The 25,657-nt window shown below is 41.4% G+C and overlaps 1 protein-coding gene across 3 annotated transcripts in view; it reads right to left on the bottom strand.

Annotated features, from left to right (window-relative positions):
- Positions 1–25,657, bottom strand: part of btbd11b (BTB (POZ) domain containing 11b) — a 66,969-nt gene that overhangs the window by 22,407 nt on the left and 18,905 nt on the right. For 2 of the 3 annotated variants that reach the window (XM_068723467.1, XM_068723466.1), the window contains exon 2: positions 2,048–2,203. In XM_068723467.1, the coding sequence (XP_068579568.1) occupies positions 2,048–2,203 (156 nt within the window). Of the gene's footprint in view, positions 1–2,043; positions 2,204–25,657 lie in introns of those variants that run through there. The other variant, XM_068723468.1, reaches the window with a different exon arrangement.

Genomic DNA, 25,657 nt, shown 5'->3' on the forward strand with positions numbered 1-25,657 from the left:
CGCCAGCTGCACAACCTTCAATAAAACCTGCAATCAAAATGTCTTGTAATTAATTAATTAATTGATATAGATCTATAAAAAATGAAGAGTCTACAGCCATGCTAGCAGCTCTGTGAGGAAGTACACAGATGATGAGGCTAGATGAAAGTCAGGGGGTCACCAAAGTTATCCATGTCACCCTCAGGAGGATTTAGATGTGTTCCAAATTTCATGGCAATCCATCCAATAGTTGTTGAGACAATTCACTTACCATCCACAAATTACATGTTGGGACCAAAGCAGAAGTCTGATTGCCAAAGTCATTAGGGTTCATCCTATGGGAACCAAGAATGTCAAAAGTGTGCAAATTGCTGTTCTAATCCATCTCTCAACATCCATCCATGTTGAGATATTTTGCTGGATAAGTAAAAACGTTGGACTGCTGGTGGCCCTAAAGGAAAGGTTAAGGGTACGACTAAAAACATTTGAATTTATCCTCTGGGTACCATGAATAACTGTACCACGTTTCATGGAAATCCATCCAACAGCTGTTGAGACATTTAATTAAAACAAAACACAAAATTAGAACCTCATGGTAGTGCTAGAGAAAAGGTCAGGAGACCACCAAAGTAGTAGGAGTCATCTAACTATGAACTTCTGTCCAAATCAAATGCAGATTCAAGTTATAAATAGGATATTTGACGGAATAATGCTGGTGGTGATAGATCAAAACTTAGGGGTCACTATTGTCGTTAGGATTAATTTTCTAAACCATGAATGTCATTACAAAATTTCATGGCAATCCATCCAATAGTTGTTGAGATATGATATAAGATATAAAGTCTGAAAGTGGTGGACCAATAGACCCGCATTGCCATCTATAAGAGCCATCCCACGAACATGGCTAAAATGCACTGAATATGTGTGGTGGGTCTCTCTGCCTGAGAGCTGCTAAAACAGCAACAATTATTTCAGATTTTGTATCAGATGGTTTAATAATAAATAATACTTTAAAGCATTTTCAGACCAAGAACAAAAATTCTGGGGGAAATACCAAGTATTGAAGATGGGGTATTTTGGAGTTGTTTTGGCTTGGAAATGGTCGATTTAAAAAGCTGTTATCAGCCCACAATAACAGGTTTCAGCAATTTCAGCTAAAAAACAGAGCTATAGAGCTTTCAGCCACATTGCTCACACCCTAATACACACGCAGTTTTTCTAAATGGTAGATACCTTGATACTAACATGCTCTTATTCAGCAGCGTCAAAAGTATATGGACGTCCAAACATTATGCCCATATGTGACTTTTGAACATCTTTAATTCAGAACCATGGACATTAAAATGCTCCTCCACTCTTCTGGCTCTCAACGAGACTGTGGAACCTGGCTGTTTGGCTTTGGTTCTATTCAGCCATAAGAGAATATACAGTATATTCTTTTCAAAGAAGACATTTTGCACAGGTGTGAATAATTAATGATGGCTGAATTCAAATTTGCTGCTTCAGTTTAAGGGTCCTGTTATTGTGCATGCTGGCTCACAGTCACACTGTCATAACTTACTAGGACACTTGAACATAACAGAGCCATTGTTAATGCTATTAGTAACACCTGTGCTTTTTTTACCATGACAAGTGTCTGCGGGGAAAAAGCCCATTAGTGAGTTTGGGTACTGGTTTTGGGTGATAAGGCCTGGCTAGCAGTCGGCGCGTCATCCCAAAGGTGCGAGGTGAGTTTGAGGTCGGGGCTCATACAGGAAAGTCAAGTTCCTCCACAACAAACTTGGGAAACCATTTTTCTATGGACCTGTGTTTGTGCGCTGGGGCATCGTCATGTTGAAACAGGAAAGGAAAAAGGAAAGCAAATCACGGCATTGTCTAAATTATCATCACCTGACACTGACCAGTGACCAGCTCCACTCGAGCGGTTGGGCGGTTAATTGCATGGCTCAAGGAAACATTGACTACGGAACGTATTGAGGGAGTGGAACCATTGTCCTTCGCTTCAACACCCAGTCTTTTCCTGTAATACCCACACACACACACACACACACACACACACACGACTCACTGAGTTCAGAGATGCTGCCCACTCTTGTGGCCAGTAAACACTGTTCAATGGAACGCAGCTCAGACTGACTGTAGGCATTTCCCTCTCCGCTTTTCCCCGCTCGCTGCTGCTGCTGGTCCCTGTAGAGAGTCAGACCTTCAGGTAGGCTGAGCACACCTGAGAGAGAGAGAGACAGAAGGGTCATTACATTAATGTCATGGTAGACCACAAGAATAAAGTCTGAAAAGGGACAATTTGACTGATTCTTACATGTATGCAATTAGGTTAACTCATTTGTCTGATTGTGATGGAAAAGGGGAATAAAAAAAGACAGCTTAATATATCAAATATTTCCCTTTATATATTTGTCTAGGTAAAGTGTATTTCTGTGAAGAGTGAGAACTTTTTTGTCTTCTTTCTTGTAAAACACTTTGGTCAGCTCATGTTGTTTTAAAAGTGCTATAGAAATACATTTTATTTAAAAAAAATAACAACGTAGCATTTATGTCTCCTAGTTGCACCTGTCAGAGACTTCTCCCAAAGGTAGTAATGTGTAATATTCCAAATCCATTTTCATTAGTCACACCTCTGATGTTCGTTAGCCTTCCTCGCTCTGAGAGTGACGAGGGAGACTGCTCTCCATTTCGCTTTGCCGACAGTTTCTTATTCCTCTGCAGCTTCGTGCCGCACCCTTCTTATCGTTTACAGGGTGTGAACTTATGAAATGGCTGAAAGCAGTGACTCTCTACAAAGCCCTTACAGTACTTTGACAAATCTAGCTTCAGCGTCATGGCTTCTTTCTCATAATATGCTGCTAATTTAATGCACATGCTGCCTGCCGCGAAGGTGGCATTCTTCATTCATCTTGTGGGAGTAGACAGTTGCTTACGGGGCGAACCATTTTACTTTTTCCCTTAGAGAAAGTAGTTAAAACACGCAAGGGACTGTGTAAAAATGAGTGGTTGGGTTAAATAAAAGGTGCTACATAAAGTGACAGTGAATGCTCTTGTTTTTGGTTAACAGGATGCATCATGTCATTATATTTGCTATAATTCTGACAATACATATACACCTCTATTTCGCTATTCTAGTAGCTATGTGAAAATAATTATGCCATTAACATATTAAGAGAGTACTCCAATTAATTGCATTGCACTCCTAAAACACTGACTCCCGATGGACATGATCAAAACCGACGCAGCCAATCCACGCATTCTTCCTCCTTCTGCCAACTACATTACCAACAATACAACTCGACTGTCAACAGTTCTGTAGGAGATTTGGGTGTGTTATGATAGTAATAGCTTTTAGATTGGTTTGTTTGTAATTTAACCAATTCAAAGGTGTTGGATTTTTTTCTCTTAGTCAAGGTTTCAAAGAAAATAACGATAATGCTGGGGAAGGCCCTGCTTCTTAAAAAAGTTCAACATGATTTTCAGCCTCCCTCTCTACTCCAATCATTATTGTACAGTCCCCAACAATAGAGAAAATGTAGTTCTTGTTTTTAGTACTGATTTTGAAAGGCATGCCTCTGATTATACTCTACTACCTTTGTGCTTGCTATTCACAATGCATTACACACAAACTGTGTGACAAAAAACATCTGGAAATAAGTCCCTCTTATTTAGCTGATAAATCTACAGAGCAGCTGCTTACAGAGCAGCAGCAGCAGCAGCAGCAGCCGTAGCACCTTCTCATCTACACATCAGCGTTCAGGTCAGGTCAGAGAACTGACAACCTGCACGACTCTGGAACAAAGAGCAGGAGACATCACCATCTGCTGCACCAGTGTCAGGTGTCCTAAACAGCTACAGTTTTCAGCCAGAGCTCCAGACAAGCCAACAAGATCAATTATGAAGAACTTTCTCTCTGCTTCTGCAGCAACTTGTCAGCAGGAATTGCTGTGGAACACCACCTTTATTGTTTTTACTGCTCAGAATGTGTCATCTTTGGCGAGGCCAAACTCCTGGAAATCCTTCTTAAACCATTTAAAGCAGCAGGAGGGCTACCCTGGCACCTCCCTCACTTCCACTTTCTTCTCAAACAATTATACACCAAAGCAAATAGCCCGCTCAGAGCGTGACCATAGGAATTCATGACCCACCTCTTTTGATGTGCAACTAAAGGCCCCCAGGTGAGATTCGGTTGAACATTGCACTGCAGACACTATCATTTTTAGGAGGTTGAAAACAGCTTCTTTCACTTTAACCTTGTCAACCTTCTACCCGGTCATCAAAATGTGATTGTATGTTGAGGGTTGCTCTTGCCACTGTAGCAATCACACAGGGCTGCCAGCATGTATCGTATAGGGCTGCATGAGTAAATGGTAAACGGACCTGCATTTGTGTAGCGCCTCTCAGTCTTCCGACCACTTTACAATACATGTCATGATTCACCTATTCAATGATTCAATGGAGTAGACCTTGGACTGAAAAACATGAATAAAAACACCTTTCTGTTACACTTGAGCTTCAACTGTGCAGCTCCTTAACCTTGGTTCAGGGGAATTACAGGACCAGCTGACAGTGAAGTGCTGAATGCTCTAAGGATGGACTGAGGCAAGGTGACTCACTGGCTCTCCGCGTCCTAATGCAAGGCACTGTCTACCCTCAGGGAGGACCTGATGGAGCTCTTACATGCTGCCGACTGTCGCTGCTCTCTCCATGTGTGTGCTTGCGTGATGACTTTCACTATCTTCTTCGTGATTGTCACCAGAAATCTCTCTGGAAATGTAATGTTCTCAGGTTTCAAACTGTACAAGATGTTCAAGTTGTTAATTGGCCAAAATCATTATGATATAGCAGTTGGTTATTGTTTAAGGATGTATAGAAGTGAGTGATTTTATTAGGTACCGGTAACTGCCACACTGTAAATGGACCAGTCCTGTTTGCCATATGGCAGCTATTCAGCCTCGCTGAGGAGAGGAGGCTGGATGATGCTCAGGCGTGACAATGTCACTGGAGTAGAAGTAATGAGTGCAAAGGTTCCCATTAAGATGTCACCAGATGCACCTTAGTCATATTCTGTGAAAGGCAGCCACACAGAAGAGTTCCAGTGCATGGTCGAACACATATTCCACATTCACTGCCAGAAAAAAAAAGCCACTTAACATAAATCTAGCCAAAATATTACCACAAATACAAAAAGGATATTCAAAGGAATGGTTTTGGGAATGCGAATAAGTGTATTCCCCAAAATGTGGAACTATTGCTTTAATCTCATTTCTGGCAGCGAGTGGAATGATGATTGTTCCATGCATATCATTTGATATCATTATGAGTTGTGCCAAAAATATATATATATATTTTTTTTTTTTTTTTTTTTTTTTTGGAAGTTTTTTTTCACACACTACGGTGACACTAATGCTGTAAAGAAAACATTACTTTCTTTTTTTTTTAATTTTAACTACATTTTTCTCTGGGTCTGTCTGTTAGAGGGCAGGCTGCTGTAGTTAAGATCCACTCTGACGTGTCTCAGGGTTGACTAGAGCAGTGGGACAGGAACGCTGACCTCGATGTGGCTCCTACCCTGCACTTAAATCTATTTTGGAGGGACACACGGAGAAGTGCACTTCCCTAAACACACTGCAGCTCTGCAGGGACACTGGCTTTGGGTTTCACAGACGGATAAGATACAGAGACAGCAGAGTCGAGCTTTGATCTGGCAAATAGTGAATGTAATGTACAAACAGGTACACCAAGGGAGTACTTGGATGGATGAGATTTAATGGATGTAATTGCTCACTTAAGACAAAACAACAAGATGCAAACTCAGTTCAAGAGATGCCAGAAAACATAAGATAAAGTCTCTTTTTAGTGCACCATTGTGGCTCTAAAGGGTTAATCATGTTGTTACTGTACATGGATCACAGTAGTGCTGCCCCACACTAGGCTCCGGCTCTGTTCTGCCAGGCCAGATGGCGACCATATGTATACCAGGCGAGTGATCATAGTGAGATGGAAAGCGGGAAGCAGAGCAGTGACGTGTGCTAAGACGTGTTAGAATGCCTCTCCCTCTCTAAATGACTGCGTTATTCATTCTGAATAATCTTCACCATGTGTGCAATAGTAGAAATAGAGATGTGAATATGAAATGGCATTTTTTTTGACGGAGTGTTGTTATGCCTGGACTGACTACGAATCTCTAGAGGTACGGTCTCGGTTTGGGCTTCCAGGTGACCACAGTATGGTCTGAGGTATAGCCACAAGTCTTTAATGGGTTAGCCTTGTGCCAGCCATATAAAGGAGGACTGAGTCCTGTGAGAAAATACATGTACACGCATGCAAATGTCTGTCTAAATTAGGAAACTGGAAGAGGGTGAAGGCATGTGAACACTGCATGCACACAGATAATTATTAGTAATTAAAAAGCCTTAATCCCAGGCACTTCACGTCTAGTTGAAGTGGGACGTGCTCTGCAAGGAGAACAATGCGTTCACATAAATCAAAACTAAATATTTCCTTTCGCTGGGCAACCACATTCAGGATCCAGTCTGTTGAAGATCCACTCTGTATGAGGGACACTAATACAGAGGACTGAAAAAGCTCCCGAGCTTGCGTCGTGTGTCGCTCTGAAAGAAACACAAAAGCCTCCTGATGTGTTCTTACACAAGTATGAGTAACACCAAAAGGAAATACATTCAGACGGTAGGTTTGGGATTATTTTTTGTGTAGGAAGAGCACGCTGCAGGCACATCTTGTTTCAAATCATGCAAATATGAGCGCGATACTGTATTGGTCCTTCATTAACTCATTTTATAGCGAGTTATAGTCTCACATCTCGTTCAAGGTCACTTCACTCAGGCTCCTGCTTGCTTACACAGGACGCATCAACAATCCAGTTAATCATTTCGTCGCCCTGTGTTGCCATTTTAGTTGTTATGAATAACGGTGCGTTATGTGTAATCTTGTATTAGATTAGATTTTCTTGACTGAAGTCACGACTCATCGTTGACACTCCTTGAAGCAGGTGTGTCCATAAGACATTAAGAGATCTAGAAGCAGCAGACAAATGAGCTCACGGTCAGATTTAGTCCATCCCGTCTTTGGCCTCTGTTGCAGCACTTTCATCAGAGAGCAAAGGACCATCTATTGAATTGGTGAGATTGATTCCTAAAGCTGCATCAATATTTCTGGATGCTAATTTTTCATCACCAAACAGACTTATGCTAAGTGATGAACACAGTGGAGCATTTATCAGCTAAAGAGACAGATATTTCCCTCAGGGGTTGATGAAGACCAGAACAGACTGTAAAAGAGAGAAAATATTGGACTGACATTCGCCAGGTGGCCAGAAATGTGACTCCAAATGAATGCTAATGTTGCTCTGCATTTAGTGCAAATAGGCAACTGCTAAGCCAACGCTTTAGCCATAACAACTTTTTAGGTGAAGATATGTCTATGTTGTGTTTGCAGATGGTCCTGCTGCCCCCAGGTGGCCAAAAAATGTATCAAAAATAAAAAACGATTTTAAAACTTTTGAATGTGCAATTAATAAATGGGTATAAAAACCAGCGGAAACGCACATATAAATGTATAACCTACATTTCAAATTCCTAAGATGAATTTTACAACCCTACTTTAAACATCTTCTGGCAGCACTAATACCTTAGATTTAGCTATTGAGAGTGTCGTAGCAGGTTCCAATTGGAGGCTCATTTGTTTACAGTTCTACAGATTGGTCCTTTAATTATCATGATCGTTCTGCCTCATAACTAATACAATCTGATGCAGAACTTATTAGATAGCATCAACGAGCTAATGCTTAAAGAAAGTAAAGATAATTGAGAGAAGAGATGAGAGGTCAGCTGAATAGAGACTGTGGCCGCTGATACAATGCAGGCAGCTCGGAAATAGCCACACACAGAAACTAAGAGCTAAAAAAAATGCCAAGCACACACATGTGACTACATACTATACAAGTCATCAACACACAATAGACCATACACTCAAACACACACACACACACACAGAGGAAAGACTTGTGACGGGTGACCGACGCATAACAAGGGCACGACTAGAATTACGCAATCTTCTCCAATCAGAGGGAAACCAGCCTTGCTGCAGGCTGTGTGTTATTCCACTCCGAGGTAGTACGCTCTCTCGCTATTATTTCTCTCTTTTCATCTCATTTCTTCTGTCAAGGGTAATAAGTCTGTGTGTAATATCCATGAGTCGAACGCTTCCCGCAGGATGCTTTCCAGACAATACTGGCAATCAGCAACAGCAGGGAAAAATCTGAAGTCACTGAGCCGTAATCTCTCTGCTCACCCAGCACTACCTCTGTACGAGCTACGGTATTTTCTCCCTCACAATTATCTCATAAGATCTGATATGGGGATGGAAAGAAAAGAAAAAAGTGGGTTTGTCACATTACAGCAAAATCAAGGATGGAGTCGCTGTGAATTATGATGAAAAAATGAAAAGCCTCTGAACTTTTGACAAACGGACGCTAAATGTAACAATGTTCTGAAAATTGCTCGCTTATCACCGAGGGCACTGGAGTAATTAAAGGATATGATGCTATATGATATAAGTGAGAGTTGCTGCGAGGGGATGTTTTCCTCGGGGTCAGTTTGAAAGGGTGACATCACTTCGAGCTGCTTGTAAACACTGGGAGCTTTTAAGTGAAGAAAAACTCAGCGCCGTAAATATGAGGCAAAGTGCAAAGTAGATGAGACGGTAAATCCTCGAGGCAGGAAAGGTACAGTCACTGCCTGTGTACATGTTTGTTCTTAAGTCGGCTTGCATCTGTGTGTCTCCTAATGTGTGTGCCAAAGTGTGTGACGTGCATCAAAAAAGAAAAACAAACCACAACTCTCATGCACAATAATGGTGTGTACCAACATTCTTACAGTAACTTCTGTTTTAATGAAAACGTACGCACTGCACATTCCTGTGACTGTAAACCTGCTGCGGCAGCTACATTTACCACTCCTCCTCTAGTATCATTGAAGAAAATGTTACCTTTAAAAGCAAAAGATTAGTAATTAATGAGGAAATGTGCTGTGAACAAGACATTTGCAATGAGGGAAAGAGAGGAGGATTCAAAGTATTGTGGAGAGGACATGACGCACAAAGTACTGGATGGGACGAGCGATGACGAATGATGACACCAGGATTTGTAATACACAGTGCGGCCTGTTCAGTGAAGGATGTATAGAGTGAAAATGACTTGCTCTCATAATGAGACACAGTTGAAGGAAAACTCGGGTGATATTCCATTCTCTCTTATGTTCAAGAAATACCACAAGAAGACCAAAACAAACTATAAAATCATCTATACTTACACATGCTGTCTGCGACAGAGACCTCCATTGTGTATTAAAAACACACCAGTCAGCCACAACGCTGCACTCATGTTCTTTCATTAGAATAGACATGGGCACTTCAGTTTATTTTGACTCAATCCCACATACATCGTCCTGGTGCTGTAAACAATCACTAGAGCCCCAAATCTGTATTAATCCGCATCTGAAAATAGTCTTATAGGACCAAATGGGCTTGAGAGCCACAGACAGGGTAGAGGAGCCAGAAAGTATTTAGAGACGGACTGACATGTTGTTGGTTGTTGATGGTAAAAATAATATAGAATAACACCAGCCGTGTCCTGGTCAAGCTTTAGGTCCAGCTATGTTTCATTCCAGTGGCTCCTGTGGTGCGCAGTAACCACTCACACAGACCTGCATAGCAAAAATAGCACTTTTCTGTATTCCAAACAGGCCACTTTCCTGTTATTTTCTCCTGTGATCCTTTCTATTATGTCTCAGATGGTGCACACACACACATCCACGCATGTAAGCTACTGTATGCGTAATATCCATTCAGTACCAACACCTGACTGCTAGCCACAACATTTATCTCCATTTTCCGCCTGCTCCTCCCAGGAGTCTCAAACCTGCAAACGTGGCTGAAATGATCTGATAACTGCTGCCACCCCAGCAAACAGGCCAGACCCCCGGGTTCTTCTGCGTCCCTTTTGGGTCACATCGGGCACATGCCCTCTTCTCTCGTTCCTCATTTGCTTCCTAAATGCTTGGTTTGCTGTATTCTTAGTGGGCAGACGAGTCCATTATCAGTCGTCTACATGATAACACCCTGCACAGTGTAGAGCTATGAAGCTCCGCTACTGTTCTCCCGTTCATATGACAATAAAAACAACATGTTGTGTGTTTGTGAATTCAGTTCAATGTGTATTTTACTTATAGCTGTATGTTCGACTTTATCTAACTGGTGTATGTGCGTATGTGTGCATGTTTGTGGTTTTGTATAGTAAGCTCCCTTATTTTTAAAACTAAACTAGACTAGAAAAGGCAAAACAGCACAGAAGCGGGTCTGAAAAACAATACTCTTTCACCTAATATTGTTATTATTAACATCAAAGAATAGCTTGAGCGGTTTATCCGACTTTCGTTTCCGAATGTTGATTCATTACTCTTCCTCAGATGTTTCAGGATGGCAGAACGGCAATTTATGAGGCATAGAGCTCCAAATTGCTCCGTAATTGTTTAACTCACCTCGCGTAATCTATCATTCTGACTTTGCAAAGTGGCCGCCTGTAGCACAGACACCGACTGGAAGTAGGCCATGCCTGGCAGAGAGTGATGAGGCCTGTGGCTGTGTGCTGCTCCCTGTTGCTCTCCCCTACCCTGGCACCTCCTCCGGGGGGATGACCCGCACGGTTCAGGGCGTCCGTTAGCAAATATCCCTGTCACTTTGATAATGTGAGAGCACTCGTATCGGAAATGTGATCATTCAATTTTGAACAATGCTCAACACCCTTAGGGGAGGAGCCCCGGTCGCCTCAACTGAATTGCTTATTATGGAAAAAGTGGAAACTCTGACAGAAAACAATGTCCTCTTTGTTAAGTCTTGGGAATGAACGAATGCTCTCATACTTAGGGGTAACATCGGCCAAGCTGTAATTGAGCAACTTGCAATATCACTCAATAAGTCATGCATGCCCATTTAGAAAAAGAAAAGTCCCCTTACACTTCTAATCCATTAAACTCATGAGATGGAAACATCATAGCAGGCATCACAAGCACAACTCAGCAAAAGAATACGCATGATGCATACAAAAACACAAGGTTTCAAACAAGAGTGTGTTCCTAACGTTATTGCAGGTTAAAAATGTCACAGACCCTATTGCCAACAGTACATCCTTTAACAGAACACGCAAACCAAGCCAAAGCAAATATTGAAGGTATCGTATTTTGGGTGCCTGCCCCGCACCAACTGACTCCAGTCAGCTGCAGGCAGCAGGTATACAGGCCGGGTCTCCCTCCTGCTCCTCCAGGCTCTGCGCCACATGTTTTCCCAGCCTCGGCCCAAGGCACACTGGGTCCGCTGTGAGCAGCACGGCGGGCGGAGGAGGCCGACTGACAGGGAGCAGACACTCCAAATCCAAATACACAGGCGTGGAGCTGGAATGTGCATGCACACACACTCACATACGCATCCCTGCACACACTTAAGAGGTACACATCTGTGGTGTGTGCACCAGACACACACACACACACACACACACACACACACACACACACACACACACACACACACACACAGTATTCCTCTTTTCCTCTGTTCCTGCTTCACTCTGTGGATTAGTGAGATTCATACACACTGCACGCCAGGAATATAAATGCAAAAAGGGAGTCATTGTTGAAACGGCCAAGTTTTTCAACTCTCTGCTCAGTTCCTGAGGTGGGGTTCACGTAAAAGTTTAAAACAGCAAAACATGGATACTGAAGTCTTTCAAAGACACAAATAGTGGGCTACTCAAACTGAGTACTTCAGAGATTTCTGACCTCACACTCATGGTTTGTTCTAAAATTAAAAAAAAATCTCTTGAGAAATATTTCTGAACGACTTAATCCCCCAGCACGATAAATCAGGAAGCTAGCACTTCTCTCTTCATCATGTCTATACTCCTCCCTCAGTGATTATTCATCTTCACCATTAAATTACAATATTTGCTGCTACACCCCTCTAACCAGCATACCCCCATTTCACATCACAACATTGTTTCCCATATCCCTCCCTTTCCCATGAAGGGGATGTTCAGTCCATCAACACCAGATCACTCATGCTTGACTCATTAGTGATAATTAATGGTGGCTAAGTCCCAGGCCGCCACAGGCACAATGGAGTCCTAACGCGGGCCGACCTCACCCCGCCCAGTCCAGGCAGGCACAAGTTGCTGGTTGGCTGTGGCACTTCATCTGCACAGCTTAATGCACTTAGTTGCATAAGCAGAGCTGGAAATTAGCCCCACCAGAGAGCATCGATGTTGTTTTTTTAAAGAGTGGCCTTTTAAAAGTAAGGTCAAATCTCATATATACAGCTATATATTATTTATTATGTTTAAATATGAAATAGATTGTGTTATTTTGTTATGTTGTGATTATGTTAATATTCAAAATCACTGTACCCCTGGTTATGTTGTAGATTCAGTTTTGACTCACAAAATATAACAATTCCAATATAATGCCTTTTTATTCATAAAGCTATCCAGCATCACGGGTAGCTCCACCTTGAGCAGACCTTAAATACATTTAAATAGCAGTAAAAGTCACATAGTAGTACATTGTGCTAATGCCTCTTTTGCATTCATCGATTTTATGCTTTATTTGAAGCATAAAATCGATGAGTGACTTTTACTGAGTGGTACTATACTATTAACAGTTAATAGTTTTACTTCAAAAGAAAAGGTTTGCAATAGCCTTCTTCTTCTACCACGACCAATACCAACATCCCCAGCGAGAGAAAGGAAAGGAAAGCAAGACGGCGTTTGCCGGGAGCCTCCAAATCATTCAATTCAGTTCTAAAATACGCAGCCAAGTCGCGGTCAGATACATCGGCGAAACACTTAGCAGAGGTAATTTTCAAATAAGACCCTTTTGACATAATCACCGCGGTTATAAAGTAGAGCATGGATTTAATTAGCGGGGGTATTTTAATGGCAGCAACCTTATTAATGTTATGAGTTGATTCAAGTCATAACACCGGGTATATGCAGTCTCACTTAAGTCTCAAAGTCAGAAACACTGGTTTCATTCTGGTGAGGACGGTGAGGAAGAGTCTACTTTGTCCAGCATTCACGTGACATAGTTTACTTCTTCTTCTTCTTTATCTTCTTTGAGGTTTTATGGCAGCCGGCATCCACAATGTTGCATTACTGCCACCTTTAAATTTTAGCCTCAGCATCCATTGTTAATGTTATTATATCCAGCACCCATGTCACTCAAGCAGGCGTTACAAAGCATCCAGCAGCAAAAGGAAGTGCAGTGAGTGTAAGTCAGGCCCACTGCAGACAACATGCTGGACTCAGTCCACAGCATACAGTCTATGTTCCACTGAGACCTGACGCCCCCCACCCCCGCTGCACAGAGTTGTGTGCTTGTTTATTTGAAGTTTATTATTTTCAAACGTATCCAAATTGCATTGCGTGTGTGTCCACAATGCATTAACACTTCAATAGGAAGTACTCTCATTAAACAGTATCATTTATCCCTCTCCAAATAAAGGCTTTGCATAAAGTATCAACCAGTGATTCAAAGTGGGTGTAGTGTTAACGTGTTTACCAAATGTTCTTATTGCCTCATTTCTCTACTTGAGGCCAACTTCTGTGGTCCCAAAGTCAGTGAGGCATAAGTCAAGTATAGAGCGTTTCAGTGAAGATTAGCACAAAAGTGCCAATGACCGGCATTATCGAATGCATCACTGGTTGACTGCTATTGCACAAAAACTCTTTATAGGCAATTAATTGCACTGAACGGGCAAATGACATGAGCATTCATGGACTCATAAGCCTGGCACAAGGCTTATGAGTCCTGTGTCCAAAATGAGAGCAGTTACACCCAGAGGCCCGTCATAGTTTAATATCATGTTGTCAACAGTCTTGTGGTAAAAAAGTCTCCACACTTGTAATAATGGGCTTATGATTTTTGCTTGAACTGCCATCCATTCTTCATTTATGTCTTATTGTTGCTTTGCTCCTAAGTAATGAGTTCTGCAATTGATTTTCTATGTTTGGTTCACTTTGTGCCCTTAAGCCATTAAGAGCAGTCTCCTCTGTTTTCACAATAAACACTCTGATTGGCCTTATATAATGCTGATATGGCTGCAATACAGCCAAGGTCTTGATGGAGGGTTTGAGTATGAATAGAGGCCCTACGTCTCTAACTAAAGTCTGCCTTCTACAGTTTTCTAAAACATTCAGCTGCCTGTTCCAATCAGGGGGGATATCAAAGTTAAAACATCTCGCCCATTAGACTTGTGGTCTTTGCTATTTTCTTTTCATTTTCTCCAACAATGCCCCCTCTTGGACTGTACTCATGAGTGACCCTTGTGTGCAAGTCTGGTATTAGTGCATGTTTGACAGCAAGGCGTGCAGTGGAGATGAAGTGCCTCAGAGCATGTGAGCTGCCTCTTTAAGCACGGATGTGTTTTCTGCCTTACTAGAGTTCAGCCTGCACGTCTGCACACAAGGTCGCTAATCGTCCTTTGACTCCTTTCCCGTTAGATGATTTGAAAGAGTGATAGTAGTCTATATGAATCCATTCATGCCATGTCACATTAGCTACCTTTTAGTTATCCGTGCAGGGTTGTGCGGTGCTCTCACTCCTCCAGCCATGTCAAAGTGAAGGATGAATGACAGTGACACAGCCTTTGAATATGTCATGGGCCGTCAACCAGTTGTCTCCACCTTATCGATGGACGCCATCAAATCATTCAGCTATTTAAAAAGGCGGAGGGCCTTCATTCTGACCCATTAGTCACTGCAACGTCCACAACGGGACCAACAGTGTTGAACTGGAACCAAAGCTTTGAAATTACTTTTACAGTGTGATCTGAAGGCCACAGTGAAACAAAAGTATCTAGAGGTGGAGTCTTCTTTAATAAAATAACAGGCTTGAGGCAGAACACATCAGTTCTCACTCCATCCATTACGCCCGATAACAAACCCTGCTTTAGTAACTGCACCCAACAAGAACCATGACAGTGACTTCATCCCAATCACAAACTCTGCTACATTTCTTCAACAGCTTATTTTTCCTTTCTCAGATCTCATTCCGAACCTCAGCAGGGACCCGTCCGGCCCAAAGTGATTGATGTGGAAACAAAACACAGAAGACGGGCAGAAAGATGTGTCCTCAACAGCACACGTCTAAATGCAGTGATAGAGCTGCCTTGAAAACAAACAAAATTACATTTAGTGCCGCACACAGACATATTGACAATCAAATATCACAACACAGTCCCTCAAAGTTTAGGGTCCCTGCTTTGAGGGTATCATGTGAGTTGCTGTTAGGCGGCAATGTTGGTTTGCATGTCCTGGTATCAAACCTGTCTATAAACACACAACAAGTGAAGGAGGTATCTCATTGATGCAGGATCTTTATGGGAAAGTATAAAGAGTTGAATGAAAGGATCTATATCATTCTCAGTGACATGAAACTACAGGAAACAAGGGGAAACAGCTAACTTGTCTGAAAGTAACTTCAGACAAAGGTTTAGAGTGTTTCCCAGAAGTCGAATAAGGAATTCCAAAAACATTGTCTTGCTATTCAGGAAAAAGAAATGTGAGCATTTGTCAAATGAAATGTGTTGTTGTTGTTTTCACATGATTTGAAAATCACATGCCCATATTATTAATCTATCACTTCATACAGAAGATAACTTACCTAAGCTATTTAAGTGGCAGGTACATACATGGATGGAGAAAAAAGAGAGAGAAAGCTGGGGAATCCATATGAAGACGAAGCCAACTACAATGTGCAGCCCTCTCACTCTAACCCCCAAATTCGACAATACTGACATATTTTGTCCCAGTGCACCTGGCAACATAACCATGAGCAGCAACAGCTGAGAGGAAATAGGCAAAAATTAATTTGTTAGCTCACAGGAAGAAAGATATTACTTTTGTAATGAAAGTGAGCCGAAGCAGTGAATTTTTGGGGGGAGGTAGGTGCTCAGGGAAAAGGGTTATCTTTTTTGTGTAAAGAGCTGCTAGTCCTGGAGAAAATCGTGCCTTAAAGTCAGACTGTTGTGGTGAGACAGCACAGCAGGTTGTGTATTCTGAGGCGCTCACAGTGTGATGGGAAGATGCAGCCGATGAGGCGCATGAAAGGGAAATGCTTAGGTATACTGAGTTGGCAGCAGAGGTGAAGTAGCAGGGCGTGAAAGCTTGGTTGGAAGCTGAACAGCAACAGTTTGTTGCAAAGTCAACCTGAATAGCACTAGTCGATGTCCTAGAAACTCCTGAGTGGAGGTCAAAGCAGATGATGTGTGAGGCAGCAGTGGGAGCCTTTGAACAGTTGTTGCTGGAGGGGAAAAGCCACTAGAAGAACTTCACTTAATAGGTTATAGAATAAGACGTGCTTGTTTAAAAGACCAGGCTTGTGTATGAATATGTTTAAAAGTAAAATATTTAGTGCAGTATGTTTTCTAATATAACGTGTGTCAGGTAGCATTGGAATGTTTGTTCCCCGCTAAATGGAGCACAATGTGTGTAGACCACGATTACTTTGCAGATGGTTGGTTCCGCCTGTTAGGGGATAGTTCAAGATTTTGGCAAACATACTCATTCATTTTCTTTTTTGAGGTAAAAAGATTGATACCACTCCCAATCTTCTCAACTCTTGAAGTTATGGTTTTATGGGGGGTTATGTGCTGGACTGTTTCTTGGCCAGGCAACCTCACGGTGATGATAAGACTTCAGGAAGTTGATGTGCCAAGAAATAGTCCGACACATAACCCAAAATAGTACACTGCGTGTTTTTGTAAGAACAGGCTTATTAACTTTAGCATAGAACCAGTCCTGCTGTTTCCCGGTTTCCAGTCTTTATGCTAAGCTAAACAAACCAGCTGCTCACTTCAAAGCAGCATAATTTAGGACAATACAGAAAATATGTTTCCAAATATTTAAGTCTTTTTAAACACAAGTTACTCCTCTCTATACTGGCCATAAAGAGATCACTGAGTGGTGCAGATCCAATGTATGAAACAAGGATCAAAATTCTCTGGGCAAAAATGTATTTAAAAGTTTATCTGAAGGTTATAAGAGGCAACAGCAGTCTGAGCCAAATCAAGTCTATATTTCATCCCTACTTTTGCATCTTAAGAGGACGACCCCTTGGGCGGTCTTTTGCATAGTATCTTGAAGGTTGACGTGTGGTTACTTTGAGAAATGATGGAGGTTGGAGTAGGCAACAAAATCCCCTGGTTGGGGCTAGAAAAAACATCACGGTTATAATAAGTACGCTTGTAACGTACGCTACGGAAGTAACGTCATTTGACTTGCTTTGCGTCATGTGACCACCCCTTCCACCAGCCCTTCAAGGACTTCTTGCTCTTAATACTACGTCCGCTGCTATGCTAGTCTAATGATGACACGCATGGGTTTAGTTGAAAACACACTGGATGCCATTCAGATGCTTAAGAGTGCCACGTCGGTATCAAGACGCGGCGGGCCACTGTCTAAGCACCGTTATTTGACGACCTGGGAGTGAGACCAGGCTGCTTACAGAGTTATGGTCTCTTTTAGTGTGAATTCATAAATGACAAGACAAGTATTTTGTTCTTCTCCTCCTATGTTAGAATCCTCCCTGAAAGGGATCTTACAGCCAATAAGAAAGAAAGGAATGAATTCAATGACAGCTCGTTCAATGTAGGCTACATAATATATGGGCATGAAGCATTGCATGATATACTTGGAAATTATTATTATACTATAGTGAGAAACCTGACATGTGAATGACATCCGTTTTGTAACTATCAATTTACATTCTACTTAAAAGGGTTTATAAATACATTTGAAGTGATGAGGGAAACTTAACTCGGCCATGCAGTTGTTGAATCACGCTTCACTTACAGCCATTGATGAGTGGTTAGAAAAGGAACAATGTATAAGAATACAGTGCTGCCCCTTGTTAGCACCAGCTAAACCAGTGTTTCCTGATTGGTCTGGCATCCAGCTGCTGGGTTTAATCATGTCTCAGCGGATGTTTTCCACATACTGAAAATTTGTGTTGCAGTTAAAAAAAATGCCAGTCTAGATATTAACCTGGTAATATGGGAGGTAGGACTGATATCAAATTTTTAAAAACAATTGTCTGTTATTTTCACTTCAATGAAGCATTTTCAAGGATGCTCTTTCTGAGCTTTCTGATGAAGCTGAGGATCTGATATCTGTAACAGGAGGTCTTATAGAGTTATGATTAGAACCTAATGTCCTCTCGTGAATCAGTCCTTTATTCTTTTACATCTGAATCCTGCATTTTATGAACGTTAACACTGACTTATGGCACAAGTGAAAGGTTTTCTACATCTTACGCTTGTGGTAAATACAACATTATCACCTAACCATTAGTGTCATGTAGTGCCAGTTGCAATTTCTTTTTGTGCAGTTATTAATACCTCAGCTCATTCAAAACAAGGAGCTCCTGGGTGCTGAAATAAAGAGCTATTGTTTGTGAGAATTAAGTCATTCATTGATCCTTTCTTTCCGCCCTCCACCCACTCAATGCCCATAAAAAAAACTGATTATGCTGCCATATGGTGATGACAAACAGGCAGACACCATTACAGAGAAAACAAATGAACACCTATTGATTTACAGGATCTCAGACAAGAAGGAACTCCATAATTAAGGGTGATTTCACCAATAAATTGATGGTAGAAATTGCCTTGCCACCTTGCATCCTTTGCCTTCATATAGTGCAGAAGATGAACGTTATATTAAAAAACAACTATAAAGGCTTACTTAGAAATGGCAGAAAGAAAGAAAGCTTTCAGTGTTTCTCAACAAACACTAACAGACATTTTTCTTGCGGGAAATGCTTGAACAGGGACAACAAGGATGCTCATGCTTGTTTGAATTATATATAATCATATTTGAATAATTTCATACTTTCTCATCAATTTTTCATTCTTATACTAAAACTTAAAATATGAAAAAGCATTTCCGTGCATGTTAAAAGGTTACATTTTCCGTACACTTTTAAGACGACCGTTGCTGATCAGTTATATACAGTATGTAATGATAAATGGTGATTGATAGAGGATGTACATTACCACTCAACTATTATTATTAACTAGAGTAGAAATATAAAGAAACTGCAAGGTGATCTCATGTCTCTCTTTCATACCGCTCGTTTAAAACTCACATCATTTGTGGCAGCAATTAAGGATGCATGTGTTACAGCGTCCCACAAATAGTCTATTATTGCCTTCCGTTTAACTAATCACGAGAAAAAAAAAGCAGAACTTGAGCTCCTAAATCTCTGAGCCACTTTGTTTTTAATTAACTTTCGATTTCGGGGAAATGAGGATGAAAACTATCTACAAACACACACCTACACAAACACACACACACACACACACACACACACACACACACACAGGAAACAAATCCTTGCGAGTCAAACAAATTACAACAAACTACTGCATAAAAATGATACTGTTAGTCATCCAGCTTTGAGACTGAAATGGCAAAACACCATCAAAGCTGTGGTGATGTGAAAGGATGCCTGACTAATATCTCTCAGATTGCTGTCCGGCTCAATTGATCAATAAACTTAATTTGAACCCTAAATTAACAAGAGAACAACGTGCCAGTTTCTGAGCTTTAAAGCACTAGTTTTAATGACCTGTATATTGTGAGTATTGGGAATAAAGTCAAAGGAGTAATTACAGGCAGATGGTTTACTGAGTGCATCAAGAATGAGAAGGAGGTACATGTTGGCCCTATACCATCAGCTTGTGAATGAAAAGGAAGTCAGTGAAAAATAGCAGCTTGTGCCACACGGGTGCCGCTCAGCCCCTGCAGAGAATTTTTATTTGCCAATGACTGACTGGCAAGTCATTGATATCATCCCTGAAGGGATGGTGTTGGTGATCCCTTTTATTTATTCTGGGTCAATTCAGAAGAAAATCACTGATAGAGTCACCTGACTGGGGAGATGAGAGGATTTTCTTTGCTGTCAAATGCAAGAAATCCCCCATGGGCCCATGAGCATAAAAATAACACTGTGTTTATGTTTGCCACTGAAGCGGGATTCATCATCTCATCAGACATGGCAACCTCCTGAATGACAGGTAATCTGACTCCGCAGAAGATGTCTCTGTACCAGACGGCAGCCACGCTCCATGTGGGGTGTCATGTGCGTGAGTGCGCACACATTGCACGAACAGAAAGGAGATCTGTGTGTGCTTTTCTCTCCTGTAGCCCTGGTGAAACTACAGTTTTGAATAATTCACTCTGACCGGATGAAAATGACTCAATGGTTCAAAGGGACATTCAAATATCCAGTGCTGCTGCATATTACATGCACTTTTTGTATAAGCTTACTCACAGCCACATACTGTCATATCATCTGTGGTTGGGCGAGCTTCGCATAAAATCTTGGTAGGGTTTACTTCACATACACAAAATGTAAGGGGCTGTGAGGAAATTATTAGCAGGGGAGAAGGGGTCAGAGAAAGGGGAGGGTTGTATATTTGTTCTTATTACTGAAGGGAAGGTAGTGAGTTGGTAATTTCTTGGGACAGCAGAGAGGGACTTTCAACTTTTTCCCGTCCCAGATTAATATAAAGATGGTATACTTTTTGATATTTAATGCTGTGCTCTTGGAAACAGCTGTCTGGAAGAAACGTGACATGGGCATCATAATCATAATAATTGTTTTTTAAGGGAAGGTCAGACATCTATCATATACTGTATATCCAGCTATATCATCATCTGATTAGATGCATTTATCATTTTCATCAGAAGCTACAGAGGTGCTGCTCTTTATCTAAAAAATAGAGTGGCTGGAATATTTATTGTTGTTATGTTGTCCATAAATATATTATTTTGAGATACTAGAGGGAAGGGTATGTCATTTTTCTACAAAAATATATATATAATGCTGGATAGGGTTCGCTCTCCTTCCCCAGACCCAATCATTGTCATACAGTCCCTTAATTAAAGGGATTAAAACATAAAAATAAATAAATGAGTCTACGTGTATGGCCTACTGTATAAACAATGTGCTGAATGTTAATGTCCTGCACTTACAAATTCAGGTCAGATCAATTAAAATAATTTAGAAGACAAGTTGTTTTTTTTTCCCTTTTGGCCAAAGGTGTTTGAAATGAGGTCATAGTACTCTCTGCTAACTCTAGACAGTGACTCATGTTTACCGTTAGAGGAAGCAAGAGAGACCTGGATGACCAAAAGACAGATGTACAATATGAAAAAAGAAAGACAGCGAGGAGTGATGAAGAGTGGGTGTAGGAAGATTGGGGAGAGGAAATCAGAAGAGAAAAACAATGAAAACAGGGAGACAGTGATGGACAGTCAATAGACTTAAGAGGATCTGGAGTCGACACGGCCAGCAACTGACAGTCACTTCCCCTGTCATCAAATATTATGGAGATACAACCTGCCAAGATGTGACTATCACTCAGCTGCAAAAAGGCTTCTGTTGTGTCCTGCGGTGACCTTGTGAGCCCAGATGCAAAGAAGAGACAAAAACACAATCTGAAGGTTGGAGCAGAAGCTGATGCCCTTTGGTGGAAAATGTGATAGTGTGTCTGTCTCTGGGCTGCGAGAGCAGGACAGAAGAGCCTGCAGGAGCATGTGAAACACAATCGTTCCCCGTCAGCTCCAGGTCAGCAACTTTTACAGGATGAAAATAGGCCTTTGTCGTCGACCCTTGTAATCAGTGTTTAAAAGCACCACGACATTACACTTCATCTAGCTTTTGTCCCCCATTTAGCTTCACTTATGTTTAGCGACTAGCGGCTAGACGAGGCTAAAATAAGGACAACGGCACAAAGGGAGCCTTAAAAAGTCTTCGGATAGTATTGCGACTTGCTGTTGTCCTACAGAAACAAACAACCACGGCTGAGCACACATCCTGAGGGTGTTGATACCAGAAAAGCCGCGATGACATCAATAGCTGGAGGCTGTCCTAGCCACTGGCCTACAGCCATCCAGTTAAGGGCTCCAAGATTAAGAGAGCTCCACCCACCCTAATGTTGCCTCGAGGAACTGTACGGCCTCCACCGGCGGGCTGACAGACCGCTGGCTCACCCATCCAGAACATTGCACTGATTGACCAGAAACGTCCATAGACATAATAGTTGTACATGAAACTGTCAGAGAGGAGAGGGAGCGAGGGCAGCGGAGTAAATTGTTGGATTGACTTAACACGAGTGGGAAGCAATAAAGCTCCCCACCACACAAACTAATGACTACAACATGCGGACTGCAGGGCCAGTCCTCTAACTGTCCCTCCCTCTCTTTTTCTTCCTGTCCTGCTGTTTCTGCAGACCTTGAGGAAAAACCTCTTATGTCGTCCAAAACAGAGGACAATGTTGTCATTTTTATAGGTAACAGTGGACACAATGTAATTCAGTTTGCACGACTTTGAATTTGATCCAAACTTTACAGAAGCACCAATATCAATTTCCCTGTTATGCCAAAGACAACAGGATTATGCTAATGCAGATAAAACAGCTACTGTGGCTAATGAATAGGGATGACCTTTCTCTAAGCATCCACTTTTCATCTGTCAAATTAATTGAGTGGTTTGTATAAATTCCTCGGCAGGGAGAATAATATCTGATGCCGGCCATTACACCTGCCAGGCTGCATTTGCCGTGTGCAGACTGGTAAAGACAAAAAGCAATAACATTGTCAACGCATGAGTTATGCAGCGAACGACCAGAGGGGAGAATTAAATAGTTCAAAGGGTTGCACTCTGGCTCTCTTTGTAGGTGTGTAGGGTTTCTGAGGTGTCCAAGGCCATAAAAAGCAGCGCTCTTGCCCTTAATTAAACATAAAAGGGGAAATGTCCTGCAGGCTCCAGCTGTGGAGAAGGGAGGTTTGATGCAGCAAGTGTTTGAAAAAGGTGAGAGAATTCACCTTCATCATCATAATCAGGGGCGATTTTTGTAATAAGTGAGAATAAAGCTCTTTGCATTCCATGTGTTGTGATTGTAAATGAATGATATGTACCTGCAGTCATTATATACTGGCTGCTACGTCAAAGCGTCCAGTTATCTTTTTTACATATATTTGGCTTTTTCTGCCTTAATTATGCAGTCTGAGTTAGACAGAAAAAGGGGGAGAGAGGGGACAACATGCAGTGGATTTGAAGACGGGCCGCTTGGTAAGGACTCAGCCTTTGTTTGTACATGGAGCACCCAAGTGTCTGGTTATCTAAAGATAATGCACAATTTGAACAATCAGAAACAAGTATTCTCTGTAATGAATACCTCTCTTGTGACAATATACAGTATATTCAATGTATATTAATTATATTGTACTTTGTGAAAGTACAGTTCAGCACCTTGCCGTACGGTGAATAACATCTTCTACTTGCCTGAAATACTAATGTAGGGTATATAACTGAGCCCTATTGTACAGTGAATGATCAATACACTTTTAAATCAAATTTTATTTTGATAAAGTCATATTACGTTATCATGACACACATAATGTGAGTCTAGTGGCAAAAAAAAAAAAAGCTATATCATCTTTAAAAAAAACAACATAAAATGAGATGAAAAACAAATTAGAGAATCTCTTTTGGAAACGTGTTTTACACTATATTAAAATAGTTCAATCCAATGAATGCAGAAGAAATTGTTCAATATTTTGACATTCAAGAAATTCCCCTCCTCAATCTCTCTTGCCCTTTCTCTGATCCCCATTTAATATATGTGAAGACACTAGCAACAAGCAAACAGAGTTGCCTCCACAGGGAGTCAACCGCAAAACAAAAGCAACTGTTTAATATAAGACAATGCAATAAAAGAGCCCTGCAATAAATAGGCTACTACTGTTGTAAAGGTTACCATGCGCAATGACTAATTGTGTCAACAAGGTGTTGAGTCAACCCTATGCCAGTTTTGGAGTCCAGATTGCTTAGTTGTCATTTTGGATTGTACTATATTGTACAGTGTTTATGTTTTTGTGTCTTTTGAGAGGCACATGGCCTGCATGCTGTCATCTTTGCACAGATCCCCACACAGCTGAACTCCCACAGGGCAATCCTTCATTGATCTCGCTCATGCTGATCAAACACCGCTGTGTAACCATTTGAATGGTTAGATGCTTGACTCTATTGATCATGCATTGATTCTTTTTTCATGTATTCAGAAGTGTTTTGGCTGGCTCCCAGCAGTGTCAGTGGTTTAAAGAGATGACAGTTCACAATTGCAGGAGAGGCACAGAGAGCCATTAGCCATCTGGATGGTGTGCAGTGGCCTCAGAAAGCAAATATCTTCCTGTACTGTCGAGGCATTTGTCTCCCATAAATCCTCTTTTTTTTCTGCAACTCCTTGTGCAACAATGGATTCCCAATCAAACAAACTGTGTTTTTCATTGCTTCTACTTTTGTCCTAAACTGCTCCCTGATGCGTCAGCCTAATTACTCCCTCATGGGACACAAACAAGACGGTCGGTGTGAGTGACAATTTTTATGTTTGAAGAAACAGCAAACAACACATATGGAAAAAAGTGATGCGGCTTGTTTTTGATTCCTAAATCAGTGCTGTTTTTGAGTTCAGTCAAAAGCTGGATCAGACCAAGGATGTGGGCAAAGGCGGCACAGCAGAGAGTGTAATGAGTGCACACAGGGTGAGGGATCAGAGACACAGTGTGACATTTTAATCTCCTTCCCCCCAGGGAACCTGACACCACCAGAACACAACAGGTACGAGAGGAAATTCAGTTTGCAGTTGTCAGCACAGGGTTTGGTGACTGGAGCTCTGATTACAGACCTCTCACATTCTCCGTCTACCTTTATTTTCACACAGTGTAATCACTCACATGATCAGCACAGACCTAAATGTATGAGTGCAACTGTTATTGTAGCAGCACCAATCTGTTAGCATTTGGCCTGTAACCTCGTCAATAAAGGAGTAGTTCTGGACTCAGGACGTGGATTATCTTATTTTAGAATAAATACTGGAACTAAGGGGAAACTAGCTAGCCTAGATCTTTCCAAAATTTTTATTTTTTAATGAATAAAATGTGCAAGACACATCGTGTAGACAAAAAAGCTTTAGAAGTGCTGGTGGGCGTAATTTCTCACTTTGGTGAGAGCCACATTAGCTCCTTCCCCCTGCTTCTGGTCTGTATGTTAAGCTAGGCTAACAACATCCTCTGCTCTGCAAATCTCTGTTTTTAAAGTTTGACATTTTTGGATACACGCCTAATCACTGTCTTACCGAAAGTTGGATGAGAAATCAATATCACTCTCATGTCTGTGTGCTAAATATGAAGTTACAGTAAACAGACAATTAGCTTAGCTTAGCATAAAGACGTGAAGCAGTGGGAAACAGCTAGAGTTGCTCTGTCTAAAAGAAAAAAAACTGCCTTCCAGCGCCTCTAAAGCTCACTAATTAACACATTAAAGCTCATTTGTTTAATCAACCTGCTCCAAATCTTCCGTCTAAGCCATGCTAATCTAAGGCTCCTGCCTTTAGCCTAGTTATGTCTCAGTAAGCAAGAGAACCAAATCCCAAAATGTCAAACTATTCATTTAATGTACAGACATGAGACACGCTCTCAGAAAGAAAGTAAAAAAGGCGGATTTCCTTAAAGAAGAAAGAAGAAAAGCGTTCCAATATT

Source organism: Cebidichthys violaceus, unplaced genomic scaffold (assembly GCF_023349555.1).
Source record: "Cebidichthys violaceus isolate CVI_PGR_0920_01 unplaced genomic scaffold, fCebVio1.0.p SCAF_3, whole genome shotgun sequence".
Taxonomy (NCBI): Eukaryota; Metazoa; Chordata; class Actinopteri; order Perciformes; family Stichaeidae; genus Cebidichthys; species Cebidichthys violaceus.